This window comes from Artemia sp. Qi Xiang Cuo, chromosome 7, assembly GCF_049724085.1.
Source record: "Artemia sp. Qi Xiang Cuo chromosome 7, ASM4972408v1, whole genome shotgun sequence".
Taxonomy (NCBI): Eukaryota; Metazoa; Arthropoda; class Branchiopoda; order Anostraca; family Artemiidae; genus Artemia; species Artemia sp. Qi Xiang Cuo.
Genome location: NC_142800.1, coordinates 45,092,932 through 45,119,368, shown reverse-complemented (window position 1 = coordinate 45,119,368; position 26,437 = coordinate 45,092,932). Strand labels below are relative to the sequence as shown.

Genomic DNA, 26,437 nt, shown 5'->3' with positions numbered 1-26,437 from the left:
TCATGACTTTTTGGGGGTGTTTCCCCTTTTTTTCAAAAATAAGGCAAATTTTCTCAGGCGCGTAACTTTTGATAGGTAAAACTAAACTTAATGAAACTTATATATTTGAAATCAGCATAAGACTTTGATTCTGTTAATGTACCTATGGGTATCAAAATTCCGTTTTTTAGAGTTTCGGTTACTATTGAGCCGGGTCGCTCCTAACTTACAGTTCGTTACCACGAACTGTTTGATATCAAATTCTCATCCTGTAGTCAACTAGCGTCATAACTTCGCAGAAGATATTTAACCTCTCTAAATTTCAGCTTTTGATTAACCATAGACACTACTATATTGTGATCTTTGCTTTTAACATCGATAGTAGAGGAGGGGGTCCGACTCCGAACGGGACTCCTTATATGGGCATAGAATACTGACGGGACTCCTAATAAGGGCATAGAGTCATTAGGGAGAACACGTGGTTAATGGGGTCAATGACCTAAATTTCCAAGTGTGTCAACAACAACAACAACGACCTTGACATTCGCTGAGAGCGTGCACTTACAACAACAACAACATCGACCGTGGAACACCTGTGCTGTCGACCTCAATTCACCTATCGTGAATCAATAATTCCCCTTAGAAACAACAAATTAATTTCCCCTTTCTTGACAGATCAATCAATCAATGACATCATCTGTCAGACTTTAAAAATTTTCGCCCTAGAAACATTTCTCCAGGAATAGATCCAAATCATTAATGTCTTTGCCTCGGGAACAGTTCTACTGGTCGAACTCCAAAAGATATTAATAACCAAAGGCCATGGAAACAATTAGGCAAGAAACATCTTAGCGATGAATTGTTTTAGCGCGCGAAAAGGTTTCTTATTAATTTGAAATGCGTTAGCGCAGAGATGCCAATTGCAAAGGAGCACGCTGAATTTACGTTTAGGGATTATTTGGGCGAAACCGTTTTAGACAGGTTATGGAACTATTTCGGCGAAACAGATAGAGACATTTTGAAAGAAGATTTTTGAAGAGATTTTGGAAGAGGTTTTGAGTGTGGTCGTTATAATACACAAGTTTCATTTGAACAGTGTTGTGAGGTCCTCTAACCCAACCCCAAAGGGTTCCAATCCTCCTACCCCAACCCCGAAGGAAGCCCCCGGTCCTCAAAAGCCCCCCAAGCTCCCAAAGGCCCTCCACCGGTCCCAAAATGTCCCCCCAGGCCCCCAACTGTCCCCCCAGACCCTCAAAGGCCCCCCAAGCTCCCAAAGGGCCACCAGTGCCCCCAAAGGCCCATCCAGACCCCCAAAGGCCATCCCCGGGCCCCCCAAAGGCCCATCGAGCTCCCAAAGGACCGACGGGGTCCCAAAGGCCCTACACCGGCCCCCAACTGCCCCAAAGGCCATCCCCTGGTCCTCAAAAGTCCCCCGGGCTCCCAAAGGACCAACGGGGTCCCAAAGGCCCTCCACCGGTCCCAAAATGTCCCCCAGGCACCCAAAGGCCCTCCCTGTGCCCCAAAGGCCCATCCAGACCCCCAAAGGCCATCCCCTGGTCCTCAAAGGTCCCCCGGGCTCCCAAAGGACCAACGGGGTCCCAAAGGCCCACCACCGGTCCCCAAAGCTCCCCCCGGCACCCAAAGGCCCGCCCTGTGCCCCAAAGGCCCACCCAGACCCCCAATGGCCATCCCCGGGCACCCCAAAGGCCCATCGAGCTCCCAAAGGACCAACGGGGTCCCAAAGGCCCTCCACCGGTCCCCAAATGTCCCCCAGGCCCCCAAAGGCCCTCCCTGTGCCCAAAGGCCCTCCCTGTGCCCCAAAGGCCCTCCCCCGGCCCCCACAGGTCCCCTGGACCAGAGAAGCGCCGCCGGGATAACACACACACACACACACACACACACACACACACACACACGAAAACTCACACACACACACGCCAAAACTTACACAAACACACATACACACATACACACACACATACACACACACACACACAAACATACACACAAACACAAACACACACATACACACACACATACACACACAAAAACACACACAAACAAAAAAAAACACACACAAACACACACAAAAAAACACACAAAAACACAAACAAACACACAAAAAAAAAAAAACAAACAAACACACAAAAACACACACACACCCACAACCACACACACACACACAAACACACACAAACACACACACACACACACACACACAAACACACACACACAGAAACACACACACACACACACACACACACGAAAACTCACACACACACACGCCAAAACTTACACACACACAAAAACTTACACACACACACACACACACACAAAAACTTACACATGAACACAAAAAAAAACTCACACACACATGCACAAAAAATTACACACACACACACAAACAAACTTACACACACACACACCAAAACTAAAACACACACGCAAACACTGACACACACAAAAACTTACACGCACACACACACACACACACACACAAAAACTTAAACATGCACGCGAAAAATTACATGCACACAAAAACTTACACACACACACACACACACAAAACTTACACACAAAAACACACGAAAACACAAACACACACACGCCAAAAATTACACACACACAAAAAAATACAAACACACACACACACACACACACAAACAAACTGACACATGAACACAAAAAAACTCACACACACACACACACACACAACACGAAAACTCACACACACACACCAAAACTTACACACACACAAAAACTTACACACACACACACGCACACAAAAACTTACACATGACACACAAAAAAACTCACACACACATGCACAAAAACATACACACACACACACACACAAAATTACACACTCACAAAAGAAAAATCACACACACACTCAAAAACTAAAACACACAAAAACTTAAACTCACACACACACACACACACACACAAAAACTAACAAAAGCACGCGAAAACTTACATGCACACAAAAACTAACATGCACACAAAAACTTACACACACACACACACACACACACACACAGAACTTACACATGAACACAAATAAACTCACACACACACACGCACAAAAACTTACACACACACACACATACACAAAACTTACACACACACACACACGAAAACTTAAACACACTCCAAAACTTAAACACACACAAAAACTTACACATGCACACGAACAATCACACACACACACTCGAAAAATTAAACACACACTTAAAAAATTACACACACACACACACACACAAACTTACACACACACACACACACAAACATACACACACACACACACACACACAAACAAATACAAATGCACCAGAAAAAAAAAAAGAACACAAACACAAAAAACAATCCCCAAACTTAAACACACACACACACACAAACCTCAAACACACACACACGAAAACTCACACACACACGCCAAAACTTACACACACACAAAAACTTACACACACACACACACACACACACACACACAAAAACTTACACAAGAACACAAAAAAAATAAACAAAAACCCACCACCAAATTACACACACACACACACACAAAAAGTACATACACACAAAAGATAAATAAAACACACATAAAAACAAATAAACACACAAACTCATACACACACACACACACACACACACACACAACAATACACACACACACACACAAAAAACAAACACACACAAACACATACACACACACACACACACACACACAAATATACAAAAACGCACTAAAAAAAAAGATACACCCGCAATATATTAGACACCAAAACACTTACACACACACACACAGAAACTAACACACACACTCAAAAACTGAAAAGCACACAAAAACAAACATCCACTCCAAAACCTACACACACACACAAACACAAAAAAACACCCACAAACAATTACACACACACACACACAAAAACTTACACAAACACACACAAAACATTACACACACACGCCAAAACATGCACACACACAAAAAAATTTACACACACACACACACACACACACACACACAAAAACAAAAACAAGAACAAGAACACATAAAATACCATAAACAATTAGAAACACGCATACGACCAAATACACACACACGACAAAACTTACACACACAAAAGCTTAGACACACAAAAACTTACACACACACACACACAAAAACTTACACCCACACTCAAAAACTGACACACACACACACACACAAACAAAAAAACACACACAAACTTACACACACACACACACACACACAAAAACAAACACACACACACGAAAACAAACAAACACACAAAAACTAACACACACACACAAAAACTAACACACACACAAAAACTAACACACACGCACAAAAACTAACACACACACACACACAAAAACTTATGCACACACACGAAAACTACCATATTACAGTTACATTGTCTTAATTTTTCAAATTTCATTTTGAATTTCTATCGTGAAATACAAGAGTTGGAATATTTCAGTAGTGACTTGCTGTGCTTTACCTTCTCACAGTTACATTCTCTTGATTTTTCGAAGTTCATTTTGAATTCTGTTGGAAAATTGGGTTGGCAAGAGTTGGAAAATTGGGGTCTTAGTCCACCAGCTCAGTATTGGGGACCCAGTCCACCACCCTGAACGGTGGAAATTCACTAGCTCAGAATTGGGGTCATAGTCCACCAGCCTGAATGGTGGAAATCCACTAGCTCAATATTGGGGTCTCAGTCCACCAGCCTGAATGGTGGACATTCACTAGCTCAGAATTATAGTCATAGTCCAACCAGCCTGATTGGTGGAAATTCACTAGCTCAGAATTGGTGTTTTAGTCCACTAACCTGAAGGGTTGAAATTCATATTAGACGAGGTTACGTGTGCACACACACACACAGAGAGACGACTAACACACAGGGACAATACACACACAAAGAGACGACACATTACCTTTTCCGGTGAGTTTGGTTAGGTTAGGCTAGATTAAGTTAGGTTAAGTTAAGTTAGGTTAGGTTAGCCCACGTACGCTTCACTTAGGTTAGCTTAGGTTAGGTGAGAGACAGGCAAAAAGTTAGGTGTATGATTAGGTTAGGTTAGGTTAGATTAAGTTAGGTTAGGTTAGGTTAAGTTAGGTTAGGCTAGGTTAGCCTACGTACGCGCGCGTACGTAGGCTAACCTAGCCTAACCTAACTTACCTAACAGTGAGAAGGTAAAGCACAGCAAGTCACTACTGAAATATTCCAACTCTTGCATTTCACGATAGAAATTCAAAATGAAATTTGAAAAATTAAGACAATGTAACTGTGATATGGTAGTTTTCGTGTGTGTGCATAAGTTTTCGTGTGTGTGTGTGTGTAAGTTTTTGTGAGTGTGTGTAAGTTTTTGTGTGTGTGTAAGTTTTTGTGCGTGTGTGTAAGTTTTTGTGTGTGAGTATGTTTTAGTGTGTGTGTGTAAGTGTTTGTGTGTTTGTGTGTTTGTGTGTAAGTGTGTGTGTGTGTTAGTTTTTGTGTGTGTGTGTGTTTTAGTTTTTGCGTGTGGGTGTTTGTTTTTGTGTGTGTGTGTGTGTTAGTTTTTGTGTGTATAAGCTTTTGTGTGTGTAAGATTTGACGTGTGTGTGTGTTTAAGTTTTTGTGTGCATGTAAGTTTTCGTGTGCATGTGTAAGTTTTTTTGTGTGTGTGTGTGTGTGTGTGAGTTAGTTATTGTGTGTGTGTGTAAGTTTTGGCGTGTGTGTGTTTGTTTTCGTGTGTGTGTGTGTAAGTTTTTGTGTGTGTGTGTGTGTGTAAGTTTTTGTGCGTGTGTGTAAGTTTTTGTGTGTGTGTGTAAGTTTTTGTGTGCATGTAAGTTTTTGTGTGCATGTAAGTTTTTGCGTCTGGGTGTAAGTTTTTGTGTGTGTGTGTAAGTTTTTGTGTCTAAGCTTTTGCGTGTGGATATAAGTTTTTTGTGTGTTTGTGTAAGTTTGTGTGTGTGTGTGTGTGTGTGTAAGTTTTTGTGTGTGTAAGTTTTGTGTGTTTGTTTGTGTGTTTAAGTTTTTGTGTGTGTCAGTTTTGGAGTGTGTGTGTAATTTTTCGTTTGTTTGTGTGGTAGTGTTTTGTGTGTGTGTGTGTGTGTGTAAGTTTTGTGCGTGTGTGTGTGAGTTTTTTTGTGTTAATGTGTAAGTTTTTGTGTGTGTGTGTGTGTGTGTGTTAGTTTTTGTGTGTGTGTTAGTTTTGGCGTGTGTGTTTTTGATTTATTTTGTGTGTGTGTGTGTGTGTAAGTTTTGTGTGTGTGTGTGTGTGTGTAAGTTTTTGTGTGCATGTAAGTTTTTGTGTGCATGTAAGTTTTCGTGTGCATGTGTAAGTTTTTGTGTGTGTGTGTGTGTGTGTGTTTTTTTTAGAGTGTTTTTTGGTTGGTTTTTTTGTTTGTGTGTTTTTTGTTTTGTGTTTAATTTTTTAAGGTTGTGTGTAAGTTTTCATGTGTGTGTGTGTAAGTTTTCGTGTGTATGTTTTAGTTTTTGTGTGTGTGTAAGTTTTTGTGTGTGTGTGTAAGTTTTCATGTGTTTGTGTGTGTAAGTTTTGTTTATGTGTGTGTGTGTGTAAGTTTTTGTGCGTGTGTGTGTGTGAGTTTTTTTGTGTTCATGTGTAAGTTTTTGTGTCTGTGTGTGTGTGTGTGTGTGTGTGTAAGTTTTTGTGTGTGTGTAAGTTTTGGCGTGTGTGTGTGTGAGTTTTAGTGTGTTTTTTTGTTTTATTTTTGTGTGTGTGTGTGTGTGTTATTTTTTTTTTTCATGTATTTTTTTGTGTTAATTTAATTTATTGCGTGATTGTGTAAGTTTTTGTGTGTGTGTGTGTGTGTGTGTGTAAGTTTTTGTGTGTGTAAGTTTTGGAGTGTGTGTGTAAGTTTTAGTGTGTGTTTGTGTAAGTTTGTGTGTGTGTGTGTGTGTGTGTGTAAGTTTTTGTGATTTTGTGTGTGTGTTTTTTTTTTTTTTCATGTGTAAGTTTTTGTGTGTGTGTGTGTGTGTGTGTGTAAGTTTTGGTGTGTGTGTGTGTGTGTTTTCGTGTTTGTGTGTGTGTGTAAGTTTTTGTGTGCATGTAAGTTTTTGTGTGCATGTAAGTTTTCGTGTGCATGTGTAAGTTTGTGTGTGTGTGTGTGTGTGTAAGTTTTTGTGTGTGTGTGTGTGTGCAAGTTTCGTCGTGTGTGTGTAAGTTTTGGTGTGTGTTTGTAAGTTTTCATGTGTGTGTGTGTAAGTTTTTGTGTGTGTGTGTAAGTTTTTGTGCGTGTGTGTAAGTTTTTGTGTGTGTGTAATTTTTTGTGTCGTCTAATGTGAATTTCAACCATTCAGGCTGGTGGACTAAGACCCAAATTCTGAGCTAGTGAATTTACACCATTAGGGCTGGTGGACTAAGACCCTAATACTGAGCTAGTGAATTTCCACCATTCAGGCTGGTGGACTGAGACCCCAATAGTGAGCTAGTGGATTTCCACCATTCAGGCTGGTGGACTAAGACCCCAATTCTGAGCTAGTGAATTTCCACCGTTCAGGCTGGTGGACTGGGACCCTAATACTGAGCCGGTGGACTAAGACCCTAATTTTCCAACTCTTGCTTTTCATGACAGAAATTCAAAATGAACAAGCCTGAAATAGCAAACTAGTCATCCCAAACTATTGGTTTCAGACAACAAACACCAATGATGGACTAAGAATCCTAGCTCTGAAAAGTTCAAATAGCAAACTACACATCCCAAATCATGAGTTTCAGACAACACACACCTATGAAAGGTTAAGAAATCTAGCTAATAAAAGCCGGAAATAGCAAATTAACCATCTCAAAACACAAGTTTCAGATAGCACTCACCTATGAACGGCTAAGAAATCCAGCTCGGAAAAGTCAAAAAATAGCAACCCACACCTCCCAAATCATAGGTTTCAGACAACACATACCTATGAAAGACTAAGAAATCTAGCTTAGAAAAGCCCGAAATAGTAATTTACATATCCCAAATCCTTGGTTTCAGACAACACTCACCTAAGAACGGCTAAGAAACCTAGCTCAGAAAAGTCAAAAATAGCAAACTAGTCACCCCAAACTATAGGTTTCAGACAACAAACACCTATGAAAGGCTAAGAAATCCCACTCAGAAAAGCCTGAAATAGCAAACTACTCATCCCAAACTATTGGTTTCAGACAACATTCACCTAGGAAATACTAGGAAACCTTAGCTCAGAAAAGCCTGAAATAGCGAAACTACTCATCCCAAAATCTAAGTTTCAGAAAACAAACACATATTACTGACTAATAATAATAGATCTGAAAATTACAAATAGCAAACTACACATCACAAATCATAGGTTTCAGACAACACACACCTATGAACGGCTAAGAAATCTAGCTCAGAAAAGACAAAAATAGCAAACCACTCATCCCAATCATAGGTTTCAGTCAACACACACCTAGGAAAGGCTAATAAATCCAGCTCAGAAAAGTCAAAAATAGCAAAGTACAGATCCCAAATCATAGGTTTCAGTCAACACACACCAAAGAAAGACTAAGAAAACTATAACAGAAAATTCCAATATATAAAAAGACAAATCAAAAAATATTTGTTTAATACACAATAAACCAACTTAATACTAGAAAAAATTAGATCATAAAAGACTGAAATATCAAACTACAAATCCCAAATCATAATTTTCTGACAACACATACCTATGAAAGGCTAAGAAACCTAGCTCAGAAAAGTCGAAAATAGCAAACTACACATCCCAAATCATAGGTTTCAGACATCACACACCTATGAAAGACTAAGAAATCCAACTCAGAAAAGCCCGAAATAGTAATTTACATATCCCAAATCATAAGTTTCAGACAGCATTCACCTACGAAATACTAAGAAACCTTAGCTCAGAAAAGTCTGAAATAGCCAACTACTCATCCCAAACTCGAAGTTTCAGACAACAAACACCTATGAGTGACTAAGAATCCTAGCTATGAAAAGTCCAAAAAGCAAACTATACCTCCCAAATCATAATTTTCTGAAAGGACACACCTATGAAAGGCTAAGAAATCTAGCTCAGAAAAGTCAAAAATAGCAAATTAACCATCCCAAATCATAGGTTTCAGTCAACACACACCTACGAATGGCTAAGAAATCCAGCTCAGAAAAGTCAAAAATAGCAAACTACACATCCCAAATCATAGGTTTCAGACACCACACACCTACGAAAGACTAAGAAATCCGGTTATGAAAAGTCAGAAATAGCAAATTACATATCCCAAATCAGAGGTTTCAGACAACACACACCTAAGAGTGTGTGAGTGTGTGTGTGGGATTGTCAGGCTGGCTGGTGGGGGGTGTGTGTCGGTGTGTGTCTGGCTGTTTCTGTCTGTTTTTCTGTTGGTGTGTGTGTGTGGTTGTGTCTGTATCTGTGTGTGTGTGTATGTGTATATGTATCTATATATATATGTTTGTGTGTGTGTGTGTGTGTGTGTGTGTGTGTGTGTGTGTGTGTGTGTGTGTGTGTGTGTGTGTGTGTGTGTGTGTGTGTGTGTGTGTGTGTGTGTGTGTGTGTGTGTGTGTGTGTGTGTGTGTGTGTGTGTGTGTGTGTGTGTGTGTGTGTGTGTGTGTGTGTGTGTGTGTGTGTGTGTGTGTGTGTGTGTGTGTGTGTGTGTGTGTGTGTGTGTGTGTGTGTGTGTGTGTGTGTGTGTGTGTGTGTGTGTGTGTGTGTGTGTGTGTGTGTGTGTGTGTGTGTGTGTGTGTGTGTGTGTGTGTGTGTGTGTGTGTGTGTGTGTGTGTGTGTGTGTGTGTGTGTGTGTGTGTGTGTGTGTGTGTGTGTGTGTGTGTGTGTGTGTGTGTGTGTGTGTGTGTGTGTGTGTGTGTGTGTGTGTGTGTGTGTGTGTGTGTGTGTGTGTGTGTGTGTGTGTGTGTGTGTGTGTGTGTGTGTGTGTGTGTGTGTGTGTGTGTGTGTGTGTGTGTGTGTGTGTGTGTGTGTGTGTGTGTGTGTGTGTGTGTGTGTGTGTGTGTGTGTGTGTGTGTGTGTGTGTGTGTGTGTGTGTGTGTGTGTGTGTGTGTGTGTGTGTGTGTGTGTGTGTGTGTGTGTGTGTGTGTGTGTGTGTGTGTGTGTGTGTGTGTGTGTGTGTGTGTGTGTGTGTGTGTGTGTGTGTGTGTGTGTGTGTGTGGGGTAGGAGGATTGGAACCCTTTGGGGTTGGGTTAGAGGACCTCACAACACTGTTCAAATGAAACTTGTGTATTATAACGACCACACTCCAAACCTCTTCCAAAATCTCTTCAAAAATCTTCTTTTAAAATGTCTCTATCTGTTTCGCCGAAATAGTTCCATAACCTGTCTAAAATGGTTTCGCCCAAATAATCCCTAAACGTAAATTCAGCGTGTTCCTTTGCTATTGGCATCTCTGCGCTAACGCATTTCAAATTAATAAGAAACCTTTTCGCGCGCTAAAACAATTCATCGCTAAGATGTTTCTTGCCTAATTGTTTCCATGGCCTTTGGTTATTAATATCTTTTGGAGTTCGACCAGTAGAACTGTTCCCGAGGCAAAGACATTAATGATTTGGATCTATTCCTGGAGAAATGTTTCTAGGGCGAAAATTTTTAAAGTCTGACAGATGATGTCATTGATTGATTGATCTGTCAAGAAAGGGGAAAATAATTGGTTGTTTCTAAGGGGAATTATTGATTCACGATAGGTGAATTGAGGTCGACAGCACAGGTGTTCCAAGGTCGATGTTGTTGTTGTTGTAAGTGCACGCTCTCATCGAATGTCAAGGTCGATGTTGTTGTTGTTGACACACTTGGAAATTTAGGTCATTGACCCCATTAACCACGTGTTCTCCCTAATGACTCTATGCCCTTATTAGGAGTCCCGTCAGTATTCTATGCCCATATAAGGAGTCCCGTTCGGAGTCGGACCCCCTCCTCTACTATCGATAACATCATTCCAATAAGACTTAGTATGTTGTATCAATCCTCTCAGTCTTTGATTTACATTAACATATTCAATAAGGCTGGCTGTCAACTAGAAGCAATAGTAATGTTGACTAATGAGTCCCATTAATAATAGCATTTGATGTTTTTCAAAGAAAAATATTTTTCAACATCTAAAGAGGGACAATCAAGCAGCTTTTTTTAATTTGTTCAATGAAAAAAGCACTTAAGCATTTCCGTGTAGACTTGAGAAAATATGTGATCCCTGTCCTGCACTGGTATCCGAGATCATTGCTTTTTTTGAGGCCAAAATAATTTCAATGATTTAAAGAACATGAAAATTGGAACTTTGAATGTTACGACGCCAAAAAATAGCCATCGCATCAACATATTGACTGACACATTCAGACGATTCGAACTGGACTTACTAAGAGTTTCAGAAACTCATATCCCAGGGTAGGAAGCATGAGATTAGGTGATATGGAATTTGTTTACTCGGGCAGGAAGGACGGGGTACATAGACATGGAGTAGGGCTCATGATGAATAAGAAAGCTGCTAAGTCTTGCTTAGGCTGGGAAGGTATTAATAATAGAATACTAATTGCTCATTTTATACCTAAAAACTTCAGGGTATCAGTTATAGTAGTATATGCCCCAGTAGAACCGACTGACGGAGATACTAGTGACTAAGATGAATTTTACTTACAGTCACAGGAGAAAATAGACAGGGTCCCAGGTAGAAATTTGATGTTTTTACTAGGAGATTTTACGCCCCGGTCGGTAGAAATAGGGATAGATGGTATCCTAGCCTAGGTAAATTTGGTGTAGGAAAAAAAACAGTAATGGATACAGACTTTTGCAATTTTGTAGGCATAACAATCTAGTTTTAACCAATACGGTGTTTGGTCATAAAATGGCTCATAAGTTAACATGGTATTCACGTGATGGTAAGACAGCAAACCTTATTGATTATGTTATAGTATACCGAAGACTGGCAGGATCAATACAAGATACTAGGGTATATAGGAGTGCTGTTATTGATGTTAAAAGGAAAGATCGCCATCTAGTAGTGTCTATGGTTAATTTAAAGCTGAAATTTTGGAACGGTAACTACCTCCCGGGAAGTGATGATGTTGGTAGACCCCAGGATGAGAATTTGAGAGAAATGAACCAGGAACAGTTGAATACTAAACTTCAGAGTTTAAAATTTTACATTGTGGAAGATAGGACTAAGAATACTAGTGAAAAAGCTTTATGCTTAAGAGAGACAAGAAGGGACTTGTACAAGAATTATCCGAGTGATAGATCACATGAAAACAAAAGGAATGTAAAGGAAGTGGAGAACTAAGGACGTGTGAAGTGGAGGCCAAGGATAAAATTGCCGAGGCTCTGGAAGATGCAGCTAGACGGCACATTAGTAAAAAATTTTGCTGATATGTTCATAAATAGAGAGAGAATTGCTAATCTAGACCTTTCCCAGTTAAAGATAGGAACGGGATCACAATTAGTGATAAGGAAAGAATTAAAGAGAGATGGGCATAATATTTTGAGAATTTGCCCGAGATAGAGTTGCAGGAAAAGATATAGAGGAAAAAGAAAAAGTTTGCGATACCTTGGATTTGGATGTGAAGGAAGATTTGTTTTGTGAGGAAGAATTAGCGACTATACTAAAAGGATTAAAAGATAATAAGGCTCCAGGTGCTGATACTGTGGTAAATGAGTTTCTTAAATATGGCGGCTCTGAGGTTAGAAATAAGTTAGTGAAGATTATGAATATGATTTTTGAGAAAGTGGAGGTACCTAACGACTTTAGGAAAACCTTAATTAAGCCACTTTATACAAAAAAGGTCATAAGAGTGAGTGTGGTAATTATCGAGGCATTACTCTGGTCTCTGTAGGTAGCAAATTACTTAGTAATATGATACTTTTTAGACTGAGAGATGTTGCAGACGAAGTTTTAAGAGAAGTACAGTGCGGTTTTAGAAAGGGTAGAAGGTGTGTCAACGGAATTTTCACTCTTAGGTTAGTAATTGAGAAATGTCTGAGTTGTCAAACACCTTTGGTCCTCAGATTTATAGATTATGAGGTAGCGTTCGATTCTGTTGATAGAAGAGCTTTAGCAAAAGTGTTATCCTTATTTGGTATTAAATAAAAAAAAACAAGTTTTTTAAACTGAAAGTAAGGAGCGACATTAAAACTTAAAACGAACAGAAATTATTCCGTATATGAAAGGGGCTGTCCCCTCCTCAACGCTTCGCTCTTTACGCTAAAGTTTTTTATTGTTTAAAAAAATAAAGTTATGAGACAAAGTCAAACTTTAGCGTAAAGAGCGAAGCGTTGAGGAGGGGACAGCTCCTTTCATATACGGAATAATTTCTGTTCGTTTTTAAGTTTTAATGTCGCTCCTTACTTTCAGTTAAAAAAAGTTGTTTTTCTTATTTTATTTCTGATCGTTTTTTAGTTAATGCAGCTTTTATTTTGGCTCACCGTCATTGGATAAGTAAACAATACTTGCATAAAAATTTTACTTTTCTTTTACTAAATGGATGTCTCTAAATTTGTTTATGACGTAATTTACAAATTAACTTACGTATATAACTTCTATATTCGTATATTTTTCTTTTGGCAAAAAATACAAAATTTCAGATTTTTGCAGATATGAGCTTGAAACCTATGTAATAGGATTTTCTGATACGCTGAATCTGGCGGTGTGATTTTCATTAAAATTCTTTCACTTGTAGGGGATGTTTCCCCCCTCTTTAAAAAATCGGGTAAATTTTCTCAGGCTCGTAGCCTTTGATTAGTAATACTAAACTTAATAAAATTTATATATTTTGAATTAGCATTATAAACACATTCTTTTGATACATTTATTGACATCAAATTCCGTTTTTAAAAGTTTCGATTACTATTGAGCCGTATCGCTTGTTTTTTTTTATTGTTTTTTTTTTATTACGTATATGTTATTACGTATATGAGGGGGTTCTACCCTTAGTCAATACATCGCTCTTCACGTTAAAAGTTAAAAAAAAAATTGATTAACAAACCCCTGAATCACAAACGCCTTTTAATTAGAATAGATAGCTCTTTTGAAAGCACTAAAAAAAACTGTAGCGTAAAGAGCGAGGTATTGACTTGGGGGAGAACCTCACATACGTTATAATTTCTGTTCGTTTTAAGTTCTAATGTTGCTTCTGTATACTTCCCAATAACCAATATTTTATATTAACATTGGGTAAAGCTCATAACTTTTAGCCCTCCCCCAGAGGACTTCGGGGAATTAAGTCATCCTAAAAGTCATATTTATCGTATTTCCGACCATGTTGAACAAAAAGGTTATCTCAAAGTTTTTATCGGGTGACTTTGGGAAAAAATAAGCACGAGACGGGGCCTAGTTACCCTCTATTTTTTTTATTCAGTTAAAAAAGGCACCCCCTCCTCCTATCCCAGAAAAAATTTCCCCTGACCATGGTTGTGTACTTCCCAATAACCAATACTATATGTTAACAGTGGGTGTAGTTCATATCTTTCAGCCCTCCCCCTGGGGGCTTCGAGGGATTAAGTCATCCTAAAAGACATGTTTATAATATTTTCGACCATGCTGAACAAAATGGCTATCTCAAAATTTTGATCGGGTGACTTTGGGAAAAAAATGAGCGTGGGAGGGGGCCTAGTTGCCCTCCATTTTTTTTTGTCACTTAAAAAGAGCACTAGAACTTTTAATTTCAGTTCCAATGAGCCCTCCCATGATATTATAGGACCACTGGGTCGATACGATCACCCCTGGGAAAAAAAAACCAATAAATACGCATATGTGATTTTTCTTCTGGCCCAAAATGAAAAATTCCACATTTCTGTAGATAGGAGCTTGAAGTTTCTACAGTAGGGTTCTCTGATACGCTGAATATGATGGTGTGATTTTCATTAAGGTTGTATAACTTTTAGGGGGTCTATCCCTCTTTTTTCGAAAATCAGCCAAATTTTCTAAGGCGCGTAACTTTTGATAGATAAGATTTAAACTTGATGTAACTTATATATTTGAAATCAGAATTAAAATTTGATTCTTTTGATGTATCTATTGGTATCAAAATTCGTTTTTTAGAGTTTCGGTTCCCATTGAGCCGGGTCGCTCCTTACTTACAGTTCGTTACCACGAACTGTTTGATACCAGACAAATGCATTGAAGTGATTAGTGCTATGTACGAGAATAACACTGCTGCGGTTCAGGTAGGAAATGAGGTGAATAAGGAGTTAAGCAGAGTTGTGTTCTATCCCCCTTTATATGAATTATTTTGATTTACTTTGTCTTAAGGAGCGCAGCAAAGGCAATGGGAGACCACGGAATCAAATGGGTAGGAAAAAGTCTCCTGGACTTAGATTATGCTGATGATTTAAGCCTCCTAGATGAAAGTGTGAGCAAACTTGAATGAACTTTTAGAGCTTTTGCGGATTCAGGGTGCTAGAATAGGTTTGAAAATTAATATTAAGAAGATTAAGTCACTAAGGCTAGGAATAACTGAAGACGAAAAGGTGACGTTGGGTAACGAAAAGATTGATCTGGTGGGCAGCTCCACTTACCTTGGTAGTATTATTAGTAAAGATGATGGGAGCAGTGAAGATAAAAGGAAGTTAAAGATAGAATAGCCAACCCTAAGGGTGTGCAGAATAGCCAACGCTAAGGGTGTTTTTCACAGTTAAAAAGAGTTTGGAAGAACAGGAAGATAAGTTTGCAAACCAATATAATAATAATAATAATTTATTTTTAACCCGCTAAGGTAACAAAAGCGGAGTATAAAAAAAGAAAAGAAAAAATACATACAAATCGACTAAATACACAGTAAAGACACTAAATCAATGAAGGAGGCGTACAAACCCATGATGAGCTGGGAGAGCCTTCACTGTATGGGGGAGTTTGTCCCCCATACAGAATATTTGTCCCCTAATATAAGAATATTAGAAGCAACAGTGATGACAATGGTCAAATATGGCTCTGAAGCATGGGCGCTCCAAAACCCAGATGAAGATTTGCTAGATGTTTTCCAGAGAAATTGCTTACGGATTGTTCTGGGTATCCGGCTGACTGACCATATTTCAGACAATAGGCTGTAAGAAAAGCATGGTGCAATATTACTTTCTTGGATTATGATGAAAGAAAGGTTGAGACGGCTAGGGTAGGTCTTGTAGATGAAGAATGACGGATTGCCGAAGATTGTCCTTTTGGGCCAACCGTCTAAGGGCTAAACAGAAAGCAGGTCGTCCTCGTCTGGGGTGGAAGGATGTCATAAAGAAATATTTAAAGGAAATGGGAACTTTCTGGGAGGGTGTAAGAAGGGAGGCTTTGAATAGATTGGGATGGAGGAGGAGCGTGCGTAGCTGTGTTGGCCTTAGGTGGCCTGATGCTGCGGTGAGTTGTTAATAGTAGTAGTATTAGTAAAATAAAAAAGATCAATGAAAATACCAAACCTTTTACTTTTCAAAATCTAGAGGGGGTGCATATATACGTTTATACTAAATCGGCACATGAAAAATCGTGTCCAAATATTACAGAAAATTTAAAGTCACCTGGCCCCCTACCCCTCCCAGATTACTTCAAAGCTCTAACACTCCAACCTGCTATTTCCCAAGCTGTTACTAAGAAATTAACAAATATGCTATTTTAATGGTGTGGATAAGCGTATTATCTTGAAATTTACCTTTGCCCCTCCCTCAAGTTAAAATTTGAAGTCCAACTGGTCTTCCAACGGCTATTCAAGGTTTAAACTTGATGCACAAAGCCTGTCTTGCGATATTGCAGGTACCCTCTTTTGTTAACCTGAATATACATAGTGTCTTTCGATTTATATTGGCCCGGCCGCAGCTTCTGGGCTGATTAGAGAAAAATGCTAACTTCAGACTATTTCTGTCCCCTTTTGCTTCCTCACACCTCCGAACAATAATTTGTGGTTGTATTAATCCAGGCAAGCATTGAAAGTTTCAAGTAAATCAAAAAGTTCCCACGCTAAAAATTTTCTTGCATATCTGGTTAGTCTTATACCTGGTACTAAAGATTTTAACTTTTAAATTGTTCTGAAAAAAGTCTGTTGGAGAATTTGATTTTAGAATTTATTAAAGTTATAAAAGAAAAAACATTCTAAATTTATTGTGTTTTCAGTAAAGTGCAAATGTTAGTAATACAGAAGCAGCAATAGAGGCAGAAGTAGTTTAAGTAGTAGAATCCCTCTAATATTACCTGAATGTTTTATCTTAATGCCATTAGCCTCAGTAGTAGTTCTAATCGTAGTAGCAGGAATAACAGTAGTAGTAGTAGTAGTAGTAGTAGTGGTAAAAACCCTTAAAGTTCCAATTTAAATACCCTCAGCCGATCCTGACATACGCCCTTTTACGACATGCATGCACAAAGTGGATTTTTACTTAGTTCTACATTCCCCTCAACATTCCCTGAAAGCTTCACCTTAATACCCTAACTTTTTGGACACAAAGCGTCAAACATGCCCTTCTTTCCAAATATAACAAATACTCTATGTAGACAACTGGTGGATTGCAAAACTTACAGGCCTCGCCCCAAGGGCTGTGGGTTTTTTTTATCCCCAAAGGCATAGTTAGTTGACCTTTCAAATCTGCTGAACAATATGGCTATCTCAAACATTTTATCTGATGTGTTGGTGAATAAGGGGCGTGTGGGGGCTGGTTCCCTTCCAAACACTTTTGGAGTCTTAAGAAGGGCACTAAAACTTTTAATTTCCAATGTAAAGAGCCTCATCAGAAGTCTGTGCGATAACCCATTCCATACGAAACGGTTTGGTGAAAAACATAAAAAAAAATTGAACGAATAATACGTAGAGCCCACTTAGCTACTTTATGATTGGGGGAAATCGGTAGTGCAATTAAATCCTCAGAAATACAGTTTTAGGACCTTTAGATCATTTTATTACAAAAGATTTCTCGAAATTCTGATCAAATGTCATGTGGCTCTGCTGTAGGGAAGGGGTGTATCTTGGGAAAATGAGGCATCAAGAAGGTGGTTAGTAACACTTCAATTGGTTTCAGACATTGGAAAGAGTAGCCTACTAGAACTTGTCATTTGTAATCAAATAAGCTCTCCTCTAACTTTCTATGATTATCCGTTCTATATTAAGAAGCCAAAAACTAAGAACGAAATGACAATGTTAGTGGTTAAATGCCACCCTTTACTTATCCACGCTATTACGTTGACTATGATGCATGTATAAAGCCTGTTTATTTTCATAATTTGAGCTACTTATCACTGGTGCTGTATTTATTGTATTACACCTTGAATCACTTTTTTGTCTTATGACCGTTCTAATTATATTGGGTATCTGGAAATCTTGATGCAGGGTCTAAACGGGATTTGGGACACTCAGAGTAAAAAGGTCACTGAAGTGGTAGCAGTGTAAAATTTGATTGGTATTTGCCTTTAGAAAGAGCGCCACATCTTTTAATTTGTGGTTGAACGAACCCTCTCAGAATTTTCTGAACATCTGTTCAGCACGATGAGAGCGAGGGGGGGGGATTGATATACAGCATTTAAAAGCAAAGAGGCAAGCTGACCTCCCAGTTACCCAATTTATGTGTCAAAGTAAAGCTTACGCTGTGCCAACACTAAAAAAGTTTTTATTTAATTAATCTCTCAGTAATACACCAGATAAAACAATTTTTAATAAAATTAAAAGTCAGAGAGACAATGCAACAAACTAAATTATATTACCGTTGAACTTCGTCACATGTTAGTTCTGCAATTGAATTTTCTTTTTCCCTCCAAAGAAAACGTATTACTAATTATATATCTGAAAGTTCATCAAAGCAGCAGAGAACGAAGGAACTATTCGAAAACTATAAGAGTAAAATGAGGAAATTGTAAAAGCTATGTCTAAAGTCTGAAGAAGTTAAGTCTAAGAATGTTAAGCTGTAAAAATGTGAAAGCCGCTGTGCTTAAGTCGACTTAAGCATAATAGCTACTATAAATTAAGTCTAGGATTCTGCTTACAGTGATACACACTTTAACTAATTTTATTTTCTTTCTCTAGACTTCAGTTAAAGGCATCCTGGCCATCGTACCCTTTTCCAACAAATAAACCCAGCATGACACGTTCAAAGGTGACAATTCAACCTCTATTCACTCTCTATTCTGTAAAATTGCACTGGTTTGTCCGTCCCCTGCTTTTTCTATTTTCATTTTCTAAGCTTTGTGGTCCAGTTACAAAACGATCAGGTTGTGTTATTCACAATAGATTCATTACATCCCTTCCAAGAAAAAATAAACTAAATTATTTATGTGTATTAGTTCATCTGACAAAAAAAAATACTCACCTTCTAAAATATCGTGTCCCTTGATGAAAAGTGGTTTATTATGCCAGAAGCTTCAATAGTATAACAATTCTTATTCCATCAAGCCTACTTGCAGAACAATTTGTGTTCCACAAATGGTATGGAAGACCATTATTGATTCGAACAAGAGGTTGTTGCACCTATTAATACCAGCCACAGCCTATTAGATTATTTATACTGTCAGGAGAACAGCTAGAAATTTCTACTCTTGTAAAATAAAAGCGTTATTGATGAATGAAGTGCAATAGTATAACAATTCTTATTCCATCAAGCCTACTTGCAGAACAATTTGTGGTCCAAAAATGGTATGGAAGACCATTATTGATTCGAACAAGATGTTGTTGCACCTATTAATACCAGCCACAGCATATTAGATTATTTATACTGTCAGGAAAACAGCTGAAAATTTCTACCCTTATAAAATAAAAGAGTTATTCACGAAGGAAGTGTAATAGTATTAGTATCCTCCTTTTAAATCCCCTCGAGCCCTAAACATTCATGAAAAACAGTTTTTCAGAACTCTATTTGGCTTCCTGTATCTTTAAAAAAATGCTGGATCTGTCCATGGGCTACGAAAAATCGGGCTTAAAGCTTTTTTGACAGTTCAAATCAAAGGAGATTGGTCCTCCCAACTTTAATTTTCAAATAATTACAAGAACGTGCAGCTATAATATATATCCAGGGACGGAAAAAGGGCGATTGGAACGATTGGGCCCAATTGGGCCCTGCGTTTGAAAGGGCCCCACGCCACCATCAAAATGAACAATTTATTTTCGAAATTTTGAAAATTCCAGTAAGCGCTACTCTGGAGAGAGAGATCATTTTCCAGGCTAACCAATAAAAAAACTATGTGATATCAATAATAAATCAAGATAGACTAAATAGTTTAGCAATCATGTTGACTGAAAGTGAAGACAAAAAAAAAAGACTTTAAAATCGTTTTAGAAGCATTTGCAGAACAAAAAATAGAAATACGTAAATTCATGTGCCTATATTCGAAGGTGTAAAATTCAAAAGGCATTTTCAACAGTTTTATAATATCTAGGGGACACGAACGTAAACTAAACCTTAGAACAAAATGAGTGCAAAAAAAAGAACAAAAGAGGACAAAAGCGTAAGCTTAAAATGAACAAATCGGATGAGACAAGATCAAAATGAACTGGTTGAGACAAAATGAACCATCAAATGAGACAAGATTAAGAGACCGACTGAGAAACGAAAATGTACGACGGGTGATAATAAACAATCTAGACAAGAGGTTTTCCAATTTATTTAGACACTGTACCCCTTTTTACCCACCAAACATTTTAGATACTTCATCTCAGTTACCGGTACTAAGTAAACTATAGCAAAAATATAAATAAATCACCAGTTCTAGAGTTAAAGGGTTTTTGTTTTTGATTGGCGGGCCGCATACCCCCTAAAAATTGTTCCGTACCCCCCAAGGGATCCGCATACCACAGTTTGGGAGTCACTGACCTAGACTATTAAAAGTGACAAGACCAATCCAAGTAACTAAGGCAAAAGGTACTGAAAAAGAATAGCCTCATTATCAAGTAATGATAAACTAAAATAAAGATAAAAGAGATATATGTAGTTAAAATATTAGCGACATCAGAAATTAGAACAAGTCAAAAACGAAATTGAAGAATATAGAAATATGCAGTTAAAAGATAAGCGGCAGCGAGAGTCACAATAATTCATAAACGAAAGTGAAGAAAAAAATATGCGGTTACAAGACATGCGACAATCAGAATCAGAACGAATCAAAATGAAAACTAGGAACAGAGAAATATGTGGTTAGAAAATATATACCTGAGAGAACAAAGAAATATGCAGTTAGAAGATAATCAGCAAGAATTACAAGCAACAGTAGGAATCAGAACATATCAAAAATGAAAGTGAAGAACAAAAAATTGTAGGGTTAGCAGACATGCTAAAGGAAGTATCAAGAGTGTCAAAAATGACAGTGAAGAACAAAGAACTGTGTTGTTAAAGGACAGGGAGAATCAGAACAAGTCAAAAATGAAAGTGCAGAAGAAAAAAAGGTACTTGTGTACATAATGATACACACTCGAGAAAACCCGGTTTTCTCTGTCTGCATTAAGAGACAATTAGATGACGCTCAGTGAAAAACAAGTGACGGGTGACAGAATCCATTGGACTTATATAGTTTGGGCTATAAATTTACACATTAAGGGTTTGGGGTAAAGTATTTGGACAGGGTAAAGTATTTGGACAGCGTTAATATATAGAGGGGCCCCGCAAAAAGTTCCAATTGGACCCCGTACCTAGTCGATCCGGCCCTGTACAGGTCTTCTTTATTTTCTTCGTTCTGTTTCCTTTTTTATATTTTCAAATTAGGATTGAATTTCCTAAGTTTAACCAGGAAATTAATTTCTTTGTCTCGCGTCTAGTTGTGGTACAATTCTTTTTCCTTCTTTTTCATATTTAACCTCTTTTACAGTGTACAATTCTTTTAGAGGTATTGCTTTACCTTTTTATTATATTTACTGTAATTTCTCAGCTAACACAAATATAGTAAAATTAAAATCTGTTCTTCGGTGACCGTACCGATCCTGTTTTGGATCCATAACTGGGAGAGGAGCTTTCTAATTTCAGTATCCACGATATTTAGAGCTAAGTCTATAAATATAGGAGTGCTGATTACTGATTTCAGTGCTCAGGAAAATTAATAAGTAATTTAGGTGAAATGGTAATGCCTCAGGGTATCACTAGGGTTATTATCTGCTACAACCGTTATGCAAGGAGCACAAGTTCAATAGTTTAATTGAAAAGAAATAGGTGTTACGTCTTCATAATTATGCAGCCTCCTATCCAACCTCAAGATCCAAAAATATAAATGTAAGGTTGCCATCTGTATTGTGTAGCAATATCGTTGGCGTACAGAGTCACTGAGAGCTACACTCTCTTCCTTCAAGTGAAAAAATTCCGCTTAAAAATTAGAGCTTGTATGGTCAAGTCCTAATAACCCACCGAATTGGCCATGGAAGGAGAGAACCTCTCGTTGGAATTCATATGCTTGTTCAGACCACCGTGGTCGGTACTAGGGGGGAAACTCTCCGATATAATCGAACCGATAACTTTATCCGCACTCAAACACTGACTCAATCTTTAGAGCCACGCATTCAGATATTTACTCTTATAGAAGATATCTCAACAACATAGGAGAGTACCCCTCCATAAGAAAGATCGTGACAAACCTCAAAAACCCATAACTTAGGCGAGAAGATAAAATATAGGCAGTAAAAAAAGTGGTAAGAAATTTACCATTCGTTTTTCTCTTATTAAAAAATAAGAACTGATAATAAAATTATACCTCTTCTAAGAATATTTACACAATAGGATCGCCCATGGAATTCTGACCAAATAGGGATGCCGGTAGGTGTACGGGATATATTCTGCCAGCCGAATAAACGACTATTTTTCCCTATGATCCCTCCCCCCTCCGTCCCCAACGGCTAAAATTATCTGTCTAGCCAGCCCGATCAGTGATCTCCAGACTGGACTTTTTCAGACGCAACCTGCTTAGCAAATTTTTCTCAGATACGTTTAGTATTCTCAGCCAAAAAGGAAAAAATTTAAAGATAGCTATAAATAATGACAAAAAATATTTTTTTTAATAATTAGGACCAGGGGTGAAATGATAAATTTAGAGAGGAAATAATATTAAGTTATCAAAAGGACTTGCATCTGATAATTAGGGCAAGGGGCCCAACAATGAAATTTTCAGAATTGAGCATTTGTTTTTGCAAATAGATAAAGTTTTAAATATTTTGTAAACTTACCTAATTATATAAGTCCAAAATTATGCATATTCCTTCTTATAGAGTGTAGTAACCGCAAAATTTGGGTTTTAATACCGATTACCATGAAATGCCCTAAAAAAGAATTGTACCAAAAAGGACGTCATACTAAAAACTACCACAATTTTCTAGCATAAATCACAACCAAAATTTATTAACCTCATTGTAAAACATAGCAATGGAGTAAAAAAAATGTCCGTCGAAAAAGGCTTGAAAAAAAAACTAGTGGAATACTAGAAGCTGAAGTGTAACAAAATCATGGATAGAATGATAAAACCATAATTTTCAGAACTAATATGTTGATTTACGATCAGATGAACTACTATCTGGCTTACCAATCGCGAGTGTGGAAATCATGCCAAATTGTATTCCAGTAATATTTTACTAAGCCAGTGAAAAGTCTATAATTTCTAAAGAGTATTTTGTTTTATATTTTTATTTGCAATGTTTTGTAAGTGAGCCACTATTTATGCCCATATAGTTTTTTCAGAGACTTTGTTATAGTGTGCTTATTCTTAATATAGTTCTTGTGTTAATTTAAACTAGGCAAAAAATTGCATGTTTTTATGTCAAAGCATTCACAGAGAAATTAACTTAAAATACGTATATAAATATTGTGAATGCATCATAGTTGCATTTGACACAAAAACAAAGCATAATTTTGGGTAATTGAAGGAGACCCAAATTTCATCGAAAGTGACTGTGTTGTAAGTATCCCTTTACTATGAGTTTTTTTGTCGACATCTTACATTTAAAACTGTGAGCTAATAGAAATGCCAGATATACTTTCACTGGCCAGCTGAAAATTCGATCAAAAACCAAGTGTATAATGTAGATTCAGTTAAGATTTACACAATTTTATTTATGCTCAATTATAGTGATTTATATACAGATCAAATATAATGGCACCATTATATGGTATCAAAGCTGCACCATTATGCTGCAGCTTTGAAACAAGCAGCAGCAGTGAAGCATGGCTCCTCGGTAAGAGTTCGCAAGATTACTTTCTCCCTGTTGGCCAACGAAATTGCATTATCAAATAAGAAAATGTGAAAAAACGCACAGTAATAACCAAGCAATATTTTCAATTGTTTTATATACTAACTAAATGAAAAAAGCAATTTTTCTCAAATTAAAGTTAGGGGCAACATTAATACTTAAACGAACAAACATTATTGTGTAATTATTTACTTAAAATTATTCAGTATATTAGGAGGGCTGCAACCTCCTGCAGACGTCGCTCTTTACGCTAAAGTTAAATAGCGGCTTGAAAAAACTTAGATAATTGGTAAATTGGGACAAAATATCAAACTTTAGTCTAAAAAGCAGGGGTATAGGAGGAAGCAGCTGATACGAAAGTATTTTAAGACAGGGGGGCTGATAAGACAGGAGGTGGCGTCAGAAATTTTAATCAATAGCAATTTGGTTCTCTTTTGGGCAAAATCATAGTTTGGTGTCATAAAAGGGCATAAAATGTCATAAGAATTCCTTTTTTAGAGTTTTGGTTATTATTAGCCCGAGTCGCTCCGTACCAACATTGTTTTGTCGTGAACTATTTGATCTTTATTTCTTTCACTAGCAATTAGTTTGTGACGGAGCAATGTGACTTACTGTAACAATTAGTCACAGTTTGTCCAAAATTCTAGTCTGTGTAGCAAATTTTACCACTTATAGGAAGGAAAATGTTGAAAATCGAAAATTATTTTTTACACCTCAAAAAACTAGAGCATTCTAAGACCAACATACATACGAAATTAATGATTAAATCGACAAAAAAAATTTTACGTTCATCTCCAATGTATTATAATTGTTCAACCAGCTCAAAAGACTTGCAAAAGCGCAAAAGACATATAAACACAGCGGCTTGAAACTTTCAGAGATCGCTATATAAACGAAGACGATCAGACACTTTTTTGTAAGAGGGGGAGGGTGTTAAAGGGCCGGGAATGAACCAAAAACGTGTTGTGTCTTATTAGTTTCTCACTTAAGGCTTTAATTACTTCAGCTAAAACATCTTAATGTGCAAAAAAAGTATTGTTCGGTAAACTTATGCCTAAAAACCATGAGGGCATAGGTTTAGGCCAAAAACTCTTTTTCGGCTCGCTCAAAATTTATATCATTAGGTTTTTGGGTTAAGGAGAACCATGTGCAAAAGGAAAAATCGAGAAAAATTTTAGTTTCTCCAAAAATAATGCTAGGAAAAAGGTTAAAAAAGGGCCAAAAATGTTTTTTTCTGAATAGATTGAAACATAAAACGGCGAATCCATGGACAGGTAATAAAAAACTCCGGTTTGGGGGCATAGGCCCCTAAATATAAACCCCCAAATAGAACTATTTTTTCCCATTTGCTTGAAACAGTGCTAGGTGCTCCTTCCCGAAAATTTCTCCCCAAAAAATACCCCTTTCCCCCAGAAATTTAACCTTAAAATAATTTCCCATACGGTGGAAAATCACCCCACATTTAAAATTGATAAGCCACAGAGTAATTACAAAATGAGTACCTCGAAATGTCAATCAGGTGTCTTAAGGGGGGCAAAAAAACAAAATGTATGCCTTTTTAATGAAATTTAATATGCCTTTTTCAGTAACAAAATTTAAAAAACATATATGTGGAATTAAATAAATTGTCACATTCTCAGAGCAAAATTGCGAACGAAAGAAACTAGATAAATAAATAAAAGACACAAACAGACAACGCGGAAAGTAAAAGGAAATAAAATCTAAATTGAAAGAATAAAAAATTCTAACAGTGTAGACAAAACCAAAAATCGATAAAATGAATAACAGGGGGTCAAACTCTAAGTCAGAACCAAGCAGATTTTGAATTCATAGAACTCCTTATTTCTGTTAAGCAAGCAATAATTTACGTAAACAAAGAATAAAAAAAACAAAGAAAGAAAAATCAAGAAGGGGTTTTATAAAGCCAATGAAAATACTGGGATAAACAAGATAAATATTTCGGGAGGACAACCACTTCCCTTATTCAGCACTAAAGGAAAAACAAATTCAAGGACATATGTTCACACGTTCTGAGCAAAAACAAGAACGAAACAAATCGGAAAAAAATAAAGACAAAAATGGATAACGCGGAAAGTGGAAATGAAAACCCAGATTGGGAAAATTGAAAAAAGGTAACAGCGTGGAAAAAAACCGATAACAGATAAAATGAATATCCTTGAGTTAAACTATAAGTCAGAACCAAGCAAATTCAGAATGAATTGAATCCCTTGTTCCAAACAAGCAAGCAATAGTTTAAGTAAACAAAGAATAGAAAAAAAAAAAAAGAGAATCGAGAATGGGGTTTTTACATGCAACGAAAATGCTGGAAGAAACAAGACGAATATTTCCAATCACTGTTTTTTAATAAAGCATAAAAA

General features: G+C 37.4%; 1 protein-coding gene across 2 annotated transcripts in view; it reads left to right on the top strand.

Annotated features, from left to right (window-relative positions):
• LOC148950332 (regulator of G protein signaling 7-like) overlaps positions 1-26,437 on the top strand; it is a 245,472-nt gene that overhangs the window by 199,863 nt on the left and 19,172 nt on the right. Inside the window, exon 13 of one of the 2 annotated variants that reach the window (XM_089092303.1) lies at positions 18,933-19,002. The exons of the other annotated variant lie outside the window; for it this stretch is intronic. Coding sequence (XP_088948429.1) covers positions 18,933-18,980 — 48 coding nt within the window. The 3' untranslated portion in view covers positions 18,981-19,002. The remainder of the gene's footprint in view (positions 1-18,932; positions 19,003-26,437) is intronic. 2 annotated transcript variants of the gene reach the window in all.